The 11,738-nt window shown below is 48.0% G+C and overlaps 1 protein-coding gene across 1 annotated transcript; it reads right to left on the bottom strand.

Moving 5' to 3' along the window:
- Positions 1-389: 389 nt before the first annotated feature.
- Positions 390-4,284, bottom strand: FBA2 (fructose-bisphosphate aldolase 2). The gene is made up of 6 exons (XM_077390337.1): positions 3,803-4,284; positions 2,326-2,595; positions 2,111-2,220; positions 1,650-1,740; positions 1,262-1,531; positions 390-940 (listed from the first exon to the last, which is right to left on the bottom strand). Exons 1-6 carry the CDS (start codon positions 3,971-3,973, stop codon positions 662-664), a joined length of 1,191 nt encoding a protein of 396 aa, XP_077246452.1. The 5' UTR covers positions 3,974-4,284; the 3' UTR covers positions 390-661.
- Between the last annotated feature and the right edge of the window lie 7,454 nt (positions 4,285-11,738).

Here is an 11,738-nt window from a genome sequence, read left to right as displayed (position 1 = left end):
ACAGAAGCTAGTGAAAACTGTAAATCCTATTGCAAAGTAAAAGAGCAAAGATAGAGAGTTTTACTAGTTGTGAAGGCGGAAGGTGGATTTTGTAGAGATCCTCAGCACTTTCTCTCTACATTGTACGGAACCGTTAGGAGAAGGATTTCTCTAAAAAAGAAAACCTTCCAGGGTTGGACTGTGTGCCGGGTGCAGTAGGTGCAAAATGAGATGTCTAGACTAGTGATTTTTTTTTAATAAATATTAGACATTTTTCTCTAATTTCTAATAATACTTTCTTTTTGTTACGAATAAAATGCATCTCCATGAGAGCATCTTGATTAATTCTTTTTATTTGTCTCCATTTTAAAATATCCATGTATTTGCACTGTTATAATGAAGAAGAATAGTACCATCAAAAGCCTCTTACTCAACTTTCATTTAGTTGTTGAGCCCATCCACAAGACAATAGCTTAATTCAAAACGTTCATATTTATATCTAATTTCATCTAGAAGATTTTATAAGTGACTATAAGTACAATAGACAAAAATAGTCTACATGCCAATCTATAGGGAGAGAGCATCAAGAACTTGCCTTTTCATCTCATCATCTTCATCTGGGCCTTCTTCATCAACTTCTACTTCTTCTGCAGAGGTGTTTATTGTTCATTTATTATGCAACTTAGTAAGTGTAGCCCTTGACGAACATTCCTTTCTTCGACTCCTCTGATTCTCCCTCACCGGTGTACTTCCCAAGCTGAGCAAGGGAGTTGGCCTTTGCTCGGATCAACAAAGTCTCTTGAGCCGCTTTCACATTCTCCGGCCGTCCTCCCCATGTCTTCAAGCATGTGTTTTGAAGGGCTCTTGCGTACGAGAATGACACGTGCCATGGGTTGGGAGCTTGGTTCATGGAGTTCAAGTTGAGGGTCGCTTCCACTTCCGATTGCCCACCAGACAAAAACTGTTCAAGTGCATAATTAGCGAACAAATCAAACAACTTATTAAGACCCCCACATTTTAATCCTTCAAGGTTTCATCTAATATATGTTGTAATAAGACCCAACTTATTGTTCTTTTTGAGTTTTCAAAAATTTAGTCTGCTCAATCAATGACTCGAGTCAATAGAGTCAATCAATCACTTGAGGAATTCAGTGAAAAACTCAGCTGGCTCTGTCGAGTCAATTTTTGAGTCGGCTAGTTGACTTGCCCCATTTCTGAGTCCAATTGGTATACAATTCTACTAAGAGCAAAAGTGAGTAAAAGGAATTTGAGCAAAATATACCATGATTCCAGGAACAGCCGGGGGAATTCTTCTGCGAAGAAGGTTGAGGGTGTAACCAGCAACCTTTTCAGGTGTGGCTCTCTCCTTGCACTCAGCTCCTGGAGTAACCATGCTAGGCTTGAGGAGGATCCCTTCAAACATCACATTATTTTCAGCAAGGTAGAAGAAGACCTCGGCCCACACCTTTAGGGCGACCTCAAAAGTCCTATCGATTCCATGTTCGCCATCGAGCAAGATCTCTGGCTCAACAATCGGAACCAGGCCATTATCCTGTGAGTCCAGCCCCGACAATTCTTCAATCCATTGATAATTGTATTATCAAACATGAATAACAGAAGAATAGATAATGATTATGATTATGAACAGTAATTAAGTAAATGTGTGCTACTTGTGAGATGGCAGCATAGCGAGCGAGACCCCAAGCAGCTTCTTTCACAGCGAGGGCGGACGGTCCATTTGGAATACTCACGACGGTTCGCCTGTCATGAAAAACGATTTTATGTCTCAAAAAAAGTTAATAAATTTTTCTTTGATACTCCATGGATGTCTTGCATGGAACAAACAGTGGGCACAAAGAAGAAGATTATAGTGTTTGATGATATGAAGTAGGGCCTACTCGACCCATCTTCTATTATAAGGTGAAAATAAGTGAAACCCACTTATCATCATCTTCTAAACCTTAATCGGATAAGATTCACCCATAGTGAACTTCCCTTATTGGTTTGTTTATCACTTAAAATCGTATTTGGAATCCCTACACATCATATCATTATCAATGATTGGATAGCTCAATCTGTGTGTGTGTGTGTGAGAGAGAGAGAGAGAGAGAGAGAGAGAGAGAGAGGTGACCATTTAGCGAAACGGGCGCCTTGTTGATAGTATGCAGCGGAGCGGGATGCAAGTCCATCGAGACCTTGGCACCAAGACTCATCGTTCGAACCAGCCAAAGGCACCAGACCCTGCAATCAATTTCATGTATATAGAATATAATCATTATTAGACCAAGTTGAAGAGAAGAAAAACAAATACCCATAAAGGGGGACATGTCTAGATGAGTGTTTTACCTTATCAACCTTGATCCCTGGCACTATATTCTGATCAACAAGGACATCGACCATCTTCTTGCCATCAATGGTGGACTGGTAAAGTGTCTCCTCGAACAAGATCGCTCCCGAGATGTAATTGCCAAGGCCGGGTGCACTGACCAGGAGAGTGCGGTAAGCCTGGCGGTTTGCCTCAGTATTCTCGAGGCCGATTGAGGCGAGTCGCTTGCCGCATGTGGCATTTGACTCGTCCATGGCCAGGATACCACGGCCCGGAGAAGCAACAGTTTTCTGTTTTGGTTCACAGAAAGAAATAAGACAAGGAAGAGTAAAAAAGAAGCTTAGTTTGGTTCAATGTATTTGTACTACAATCAACATTCTATAATCTTGTTGAATGATAACTATGATGAGTCGACTGGATTTGACCTGAACTGAGTTCTTTAAAGACTCAGACTAACCAATTTTAAACTCATTCAACTCGTCTGAATCAATGAATGGGGTTACCTGCTAGACAACTGTTGAGTATAAATGATCAAATAACACCAACTCTGACAGCTTAAGCTTTTGGAGTAATTGGTTGTTTCACACGATATTTGAGCTATTGCCTCGTGGATATCTAGCTATTGCCTCATGGTAGTCCTGTGTAAAAACACAACTCCTCCTTGATATTAAAAATCCATGTGTATGACCAACCAAAAAGATGGGCCACATGTATGGCCAACCTAAGAATAGGGGCCACACATGTGGGGGTGCAACTCGGGTCGGGTTGGATCGGGTTGAGGACAACCCTAACCCAACCCGAGATAGCATTCGCTCAACCCTAAATTCCCAACCCGAACCTCCGGTTGAGGATGGTCAACCCTAACCCAACCTACCTCTAATTCTCTCAACCGTAACCCAACCCATCCAACCCGAAATCGGGTTGAGTCGAGTTGGGTTCGGGTTCACCTAGGGCCAAACAGAAAAATACAATGACCCAAAGAAAATCAAGATAAAATTAGTGTACGGCAGTCGGTTCGGGTCGGGTTTCCAAAGGCTCAACCCTAACCCAAACTGAAATTAAATCGGGTTGGCTTTTCCAAACCCAACCTAGGGAAATGCCAACCCAACTTGAGCCAAAATCAGGTTAAACCTGTCGGGTACGGGCAGGTTGATCAAATAATACTAACTCTAACAGTTGAAGCTTTGGGAGTAATTGGTTGTTTCACAACAACCTCATATAGTACTAATTTGCGAATCAGTTATTAGTAGTAAAGAAATATATAGATTATACCATATATACATAAACGTCAAGCATCTACCAATTATTCATCACACACCAATTGTTTACGTATGTAAATTTTCATAATTATAATGAATTAATTGGAAAGCAAACTGGAAATGGGCATTCAGTGATAATTTCAATTCCCGGGCTGGTTAAATTAGTTCCGCGAGAAGAAATATTAGTCCCATTATTGATAACAATGAAATTTATAGAAAGAAGAAAATAAACACATACCGCAGTTTTGATGAGTTCATCTGCGTAAGGACCGGCATGAACGGTGAGAGTAGAGGAAGCTGTGTTGTTGGAGCGGAAGAACGCAGATGAAGGGAGGCGAATGGATTGCCCCTTCACCCATTCAGACTTGTCTAGAACCGGAGATGATTTTAGGAGAGATGCCGAAGCCATTTTTTCCGTCAAGACAGGAGTTTTCACCCGAATTCACAAACTCCCTCTCTGGGTCACAGTGTGTGGTTAATTGTGCTTCTCAGACTCCATTTATAAACTTAGATGGTAGCAAAGAGATGTCTCGTTTGAGGCTGAAACATGCCAGCCAATGGATGGTTGCCATGTGTCTGATAACTTGTTATGTGGCGTGCAAGTGGCAGCAAGTGACTGGAAGAACATAGCCCCTGTAGATTTTGTGAAAAAGATAAAAAATTGAGATGAAAATTGTGGAATTCCAGTCGACTTTATAAATGCCTATGATTTGTTTCATGTCTCATGAAAGGAGTTCTTTTGGATGTCTTAACGGTGGGTGTGTGTGAGTGTGTGTGTGTGTGTGAGAGAGAGAGAGAGAGAGAGAGAGAGAGAGAGAGAGAGAGTTAGATTGTTTTGTGGAAGAAGTATCCGGTGGGAGTGGGAGGCTGTGATTTATTATATTTTTCGTCCCTGTTTTGTTTTTGTTCTTTTCTAATATATTTTTTATTTTTCTGCCTTTTATTGTGGTGATGAATTGGAGAGGACATGATAAAGGAGGGCTTGCCATGTCAGCTAATCCATACGAACATTGACAGCCATGCCACATGGCATTTTGACATCTTTGGAAGATGAGTTCAGAGGAATGAGACCTGCTAATTCTTGGGGTGATATCGAGTAGGAAATCTTGAAATGGGATCCACTTGTTTCTTTTAGGCTATTTTTCACTATAAGGGACGGGGCCAAGGGTATCCCTCATTAAGGTTGTTCATTCGGTTAAAACCGAACCGAATGAGCCGAAACTAACTGAACCAAAAATTTTCCGTTACCTAAATACTAAAACTGAAATTGAAACTAAATAAGATGATAACCAATAGGGTTGCAACTTGGGTTGGGACCCGATCTGATTAAACCCTGGGCCGGGTTTCAAAATCATGGGTCTCGGGTCGAGTCGGGTTTGAGTTTGTAAAGCCCGGTGAAATCTCGGGTCGGTCAGGGTTTGAAGGAAGAAAACCCGACCCGAGCACCATTAAATCAGTTATTTTCCTTTTTCTTGTATCTACGACGTGGTCACGTGGGTGTTTATCACAAAAGAACATAGAATGGTTTGTCTCTATTTCCATTTAATTTTGGGGGCTGATATCCCCCGCTCTGACCGATTAAATCCCACCCTTTAACGTTATAAGTTAAGTTTTAAAGCCAAAGAAAAATGTTATAGGAGGTGAATTTATCCTCAAGCAGTGAACCATTCTCATAGAAACCGGGGGGGGGGGGGGGGACCCTTTAACGTTATAAGTTAAGTTTTAAAGCCAAAGAAAAATGTTATAGGAGGTGAATTTATCCTCAACCAGTGAACCATTCTCATAGAAACCGGGGGGGGGGGGGGGGTATCATTTGCCTTAATTTTTTTTTCAGTTATAGTAGGAAACAAGGAAACAAAAATCACTGTGATGTTGATTTTTCGGAGGGAAATTCTCCTGTTCTCTCCTATCTTCTTTTTTTTTTTTTTGAAATAGCGATTTGCATAGATTAGAATAAAATGACAAGGGAGCACCCGAGAAGGTAGAGGTACCTACCTTCTCGGAGAACTTCTTTTATCACGACGTGATCTGCCGTTTCGGCATCCCAAAGACACTTTTAACAGACAACGGTCCCCAGTTCGCAAGTGCTAAATCCGGCAGATTCTGCGATAGCCTAAGCATCGAGTACCGTTTCGCCTCCGTAGCACACCCGCAGGCCAACGGGCAGGTAGAGGTAACTAACAGGATCTTGCTTCGGAGCCTCAAGAAGTGATTGGGAGAAGCCGGGAAAAACTGCGTGGAGGCGCTCCCTAGCGTCCTCTGGGCCTATCGAACGACGCCGCGGACCGCGACTGGAGAATCCCCTTTTAGCTTAACCTTCGGGACCGAAGCGGTCATTCCGCTAGAAATCGGCCTCTCCAGCTTCCGCACGGAGAATTATGACGAAAAGGGAAACTCTGAACTCCTACGGAACACCCTCGACCTCGTGCTCGAAAAAAGAGAACAGCCCTCCCTCCGAACCGCCTCCTACCAGCAGAGGGTGGCATGGTACTACAACGCCCGAGTAAAAAAGCACTCGGTAAAGCCCGGAGACCTGGTACTACGACGGGCGGAGGTATCCGACCCCCGCACCACCGGAAAACTCGCACCTAAATGGGAAGGACCATACAGGATCGTTCGGGCACTCCGCCCCGGGGCCTACCAACTAGAACGCCTCGACGGGACCCCAGTCCCTCGAAGTTGGAGCATGGACAACCTCCGAGAGTTTTACCAGTAAAAAGATAGGGTAAGTTCCGTGTTTTCCTTTAAAAGTATGACGAATGTTTTGTTTGTTTCCTTTTTGTGTCTTCTAGAAGCAAAGATGTACTTTCCTCTTTAACAAATCAATGGAATAGCGTTTCTACCTGAGCAATACGCATCTCCACTTTTCGGCCCACGATAAATAAGGGACCCGAAAGAAGACAGGGAGTGAGACAGAGGTACCATAGGGTCCGCCCCCCCGAAGATACCCTAAAACGCTCCCCATGAAAAAAGACAGGGAGTGAGACAGAGGTAGCATCAGGGCCGATCCCCCCGAGAATACCCTAAAACGCTCCCCATGAAAAAAAGACCTCCCCTTAAAGGGCAGGCGGGACCCATTAACCCCGAGCTGATCACTCGAGGGGAAGATAGTCCTTCCACAAATAAGACGCCCCACTGGGGTGCACCAAATACGCTCTCGCCAAACAAATTGCAATTTAAACACCAAAAGGCTCGAACAGCCCTCGGCTCATGACATACACAAAGAAAGAGGAAAGAAAAAAGAGTCCACAATATTATTACAGGAACCATCAAAAGAAGCAAAAAAAAAAAAAGCAAAATCCAAAGGGCGCCCGAGACTCACCGAGCCCCCGCAGGAGTCTCAGTGACTATAGGAGCTTCCGAGGCAACCGCCAGATCGTCGGCCGGCCTCGCGGTATCCGCCGGCAACGGCAAAGGACCCCCCGGAGCAAACTCCTCAGCCTCATGCATCAGCTTCTCGAGAGGAAAGGAGGGGTCCACCTCGCGGACACGCCGCCGGCACTCAGCAAAAGCATCTATCTCAATATCAACACTAAAGGCGGCGACGGCCTTGAAAAACTCCTCGGAGTCGCGCCACTCCTCCCGTGCTTTTGCCAGCTCCGCAGTGAAGGTCTCCTGGGCCACGACTAATTGATTCGCCGTGCGATTCCTCACATCCTCGGAAACCCCGAGTTCCACCCTGAGTTGGGTAACAGTGTCCTCCAACGCCGCCTTTCCGGCCTCGCCCTTCTCTGGGGCCTCGCTCAACTTACGGACTCGGTCCTCAAAAGCGCCGATCTCGGACTCGTCCTCAATCATATACTGCAGCATCTTCCTGGCAAAAATTTGGGCCTACAAGAGCCCCCACCACAAGAAAAAAAAAAGGGTCAGAAAAGTTGCCGCAAAAAACAGCAAAAAAGGGGAGGGGGGAGGGAAAACAAAAACAGAAGGGCCCACCATCCGGTACTTACGCAGGACATCGAATGAAGGTACCGAGCCCCCACGACCCTACGATCAAAGCTCTCCAACTCAGCCTCGTCACCAGGAAGGGCGGCCATCAACCCAAACTCCACCCCAACACGGGGATTCGCAAGGATGATGTCCTCTACACCGACTTTCCAGTCGGGCTTAAAAAGTTCTCCCCTAGCCCGATAAAATTCCGGAGAAAGCTCCATCCGCTCCAGAAGCACCTTGGTCATAACCGACCCTTCCAGTCGACTCGGCATGTCCTCCACAAAAGATACAGAAGGACAGGCCCCCCGGCCGGTTTTTCCCTTATCAGCACCGGAAGAAGCCACCCTCTTGGCAGGGGGCTCCGACTCCCTGGGAGGGGGCCTGACCACACCCCTCGACACGGCTGATCGGCCAGAGGAACTCGACGGCGCGGATGAGGGAAGCCTTGTTTGCGTCCGTTCGACCCTGGCCGCGGCCATAAAGTCTGAAAGGATCTTCTTACGGGCAACCGGACCCTCGGTCACCGCCACCGCGACCCCCTTTCCCTTGCCGACGCCGTCAGGAGAAGACATGCCCACTGCCCAAAACAGAAGCATAACAATAACTCAATAGGAAGCAAATGGCAAGCTAAAATAAAAGAAAAAAGAAAAAAAAAAGGAGGGAAGCGGGGGGGAGAGACCAACCCGGGGAAGAAGGCTCACCACGACGGCTGGCAGAACTCTCCCCCGCTCCCTCACCCATACAGCGGACCCTCCCCTCTACAGTGCCCACCAAACCAAGCCTCCTCAGGCCTCTCTCCCACTTAAACTCTGAAACGTCGATAGGCTCCCCGGAAGCAAGTTTCTCCAAATCAAACCTGCTACAGTCAGATTCGTCGGGAAGGGCTTTCCTCCGCCACTCGATAGAACTCCTCCAAGAGCGGGGAAAGCCCCAATCCGCATCCGACGGAGGAATGATGAATACGAACTCCTCCTTCCACTTCTTGATGGAGGAAGGCAAGTTCGCCGCGATCTTCACCTGGGGACGCTGGGTCGGGTACAACCAGCCGTTTCCCCCCTTCACCAATGGGCTGAGGGCTACGCAACTCCGAAGCAGAGGAAGGGTAGGCTGAACCTTGTGAAGGTCCGCCTTGGCCACAAAGGCCAAAAGAGTACGCCAACTATTAGGCGCCAGCTGGGAGGGAGCCACCCGGTAGAACTCGAGGGCCTCCACTATGATACCTAAGAGCGGGAACCTGACCCCCGCCCGAAAAGCTTCTACATAAAAGGCCACCTCTTCCTCCGTGGCACCCTCGCACACTCCCTCCCTAGAAGAGGGAACCCTAATCCCGTATTCATCGGGAATGTGAAACTCCCTCCTAATCTTCTCTGCCGCCCCCTCTCCCAAAGTGCTCTTATAACCCGCCACCGGGCCAGGGCGAATGACGGAGCCAGACCGAATGTCCCTAATCTCCGCCTCACGAGCGGAAGAAGCACGAAAGGGAGATTCAAGGGGAGCGGCCCCCAACGACGAACCAGAAGCCCCAGAGCTATCCTCCAACTCCCTAGGCCGCTGCTCATCTCGAGAGCCACCGTCCCCACCCTTTACCAACCGCCTCCTCTTCCTTGGCAGAACCCTCTCCACTACTTCTACTGACTCGGAAGACATCGTAAAACGACCAAACGACAGACGAAGTAAAAAACATGAAACTCACCGAGGCAGATAAGCAGGAAAGGACAAAAGACCAGAGGAGTTGGTGAAGAACAGCGCCTAGAGGAACCAACGAAGAAGGGAGCCCACTTCACCCGAGAGAAACAAAGAAAAAGCAAGGGTAAAATCCCCAAAAAAGGTCTTAAAAAGAGTTAGGGTTTCGACACGCGTCGATTAAATCCCCTCCCTGTCTAATCCGATGGGACGCGGACGCATGGCGCCGATTGGGAAATTCGAGGGAACCGCCAAAATCAAAATGCCACTCTCCCCTGGCTGAAAAGACGTCACTGCCCCCACCGCTGAATGGCTTCCCCAGCAAGCCATCTCCCTGTCCTCCCCGCCCAACAAAAAGAAAGTATCCGAAGATGGGACCCATCATAAGGGCCCGGCGAACAAATCCACAAGATGGAAAAGACCACGTATGATGGCAAAGGGCTCGGGACCCATCATAAGGGCCCGGCGTACAAATCCACAAGATGGAAAAGACCACGTATGATGGCAAAGGGCTCGGGACCCATCATAAGGACCCGGCGTACAAATCCACAAGATGGAAAAGACCACGTATGATGGCAAAGGGCTCGGGACCCATCATAAAGGCCCGGCGTACAAATCCACAAGATGGAAAGGCCATGATTAATAGCAAAAAGATTCACACCCCACCACCAGGGGCCGGTATACGAATCCACAAAACGGAAAATACAGCGACGTACAATACCACCAGACAAAAAAAAACATCAAGCACAGCGAGAAAGGCTCGGGCCGCGCGGGAAGGCAAACACGCGAAAGCAAACACAAGATACAAGTGATAAAAAAAACCGAAAAAGAGCCATTCATAAACTACTTCCTTCTGGCCCACGGGCCTACGAAAAGGGGGGAGTAAAGACAAAAAGGCACGCATGCCAGGGCCCCCAAGGCCCCCAACAAAAAAAAAAGAGGCTTCCTCCAAAATCCTACTCATCCCGCCACCAGCTCAGAGCGACTGGCCGCTGAAAGAGTTTTCCGCGTCGGAAAGCTCCTTATCACTCTGCTCCTCCTCCGAAAAGCTCCCCCAACTCCGATTCTCAACAAATCGGGTTTGGTCATTTAGCCAGCGCACCCGGTTCCTCAGCAGATCATTCTCCGCGCGCAAGGCCGCAATCTCCCGATCCATGTCGATCATCCGGTTAAAAACCTCCATTTCCCTACGATGGACGTAGGAAAAGAATGAACGGTTGCGGTGAACGAAAGCTTCATGAGACTCCCTCTCGTAGGGGGGAGGAGGAAGAAAACGTGGGGGAAACCTTTGAGGCAGGCTCCTCTCGGGAACTGGTTGTCGAGGCTTCAGCCCCTCAGGATTTGTCTCGGGGCTGCTAGGGGAACCCCCCTCGGAGGCGGCCCTCCCCTCCTCACCAATAGAGAGACCCTCAAAAGGCAGCGACATCTCAGACGAGCCCCAAAGAAAGGCAGAAAAGTAGCAAAGAAAGAAAGAAGAGCAAAAAAGCGATCTGCGTAAAAAAAAAAGAAAAGAGTCGTCGTTTATAAAGCCAACTGAGAAGCCAGTGGGCAAGAAAACGAAGCGACTTGCCCAAACGCGTGTCCGCCTCCCATTCGATGAATAATCAGCATGGCGCGACGGCACCGCGGTTCCTCGGGAAGGAACCGCCGGACAAGGCAGCATGCCTTCTCGCATTCCAAGGCCCTCGTAAATGCCTTCGTCCCGATATGCTTTGACTAGACAAGCAAACATTCTACCTCGATCCGCCCAATAGACCAAAGGTATGATGGGACATAAGAAACGGCGCCGCACTCGCACCCCGCCACGTGTTGGCCCTACACCCGCAAAACACAGCCGTCACAGGGAAAGACGTTGGGAAGCGGCAAGACCGCACGATTGCGACACGCGTCACCCGCCGTCCGAACCTCATCGCCATTGATCACCCGACACCCCCCCACCTGACCAGCAGGAAGGGTCCGGAGATGGGAAATCAAGCAAGAAGGTCCGACCGTAATCCCGCCAAAGAAGGAACGCGCGTCCGGGCCCAGAGCCCCGGCGCTAGCGCTCGGCGCACCAGCACAACGGGCAAAAAAGCCTAGCGCACCAGATAAAGGCCCAAAACCCCGCACGGATGCAAACAAACAACAACACCACAATCCCTCGCAACAAGGGCAGTCCGCGCCAAACACAGTGCAAAAGCAACCAAACAAGACAGGGGAAGCAACATAAGAAGCACATAACCAAAAAAAAAAGCCATCCATTCATAGTCACATCATCCTGGCCCACAGGCCTACAAAAAGAAAAGGAAACAAGAAACAAAGTGCAGGGCACGCAGGCCCCAAAATCCCCGACAAGAAAAGAGAAAGGCGCGTAGAAAAACAGAAGAAGCCAGAGACTAATCAAAGGAAGACTCATCTCCCGAAGGGTTCCTCTCCTCCTCCCAGGAGCTCTCCAGCAGGGGGTCCACCTCATATTCAAACAGCTGCTCATTGAGAAAGTGAACCTTTTTCTGTAAGGCCTCGTTCTCCCGCTTCAAGTCCTCGATCTCCTTACCCATCTTCAAAATACGGCCACTCAA

The sequence above is a fragment of the Tasmannia lanceolata genome, unplaced genomic scaffold, assembly GCF_043159265.1.
Source record: "Tasmannia lanceolata isolate RefF3 unplaced genomic scaffold, GAP_Taslan_0.1 ptg000011l, whole genome shotgun sequence".
Taxonomy (NCBI): domain Eukaryota; kingdom Viridiplantae; phylum Streptophyta; class Magnoliopsida; order Canellales; family Winteraceae; genus Tasmannia; species Tasmannia lanceolata.
Note: the sequence above shows the minus strand (reverse complement) of the source record. Positions and strands in the feature narration are given on the sequence as shown.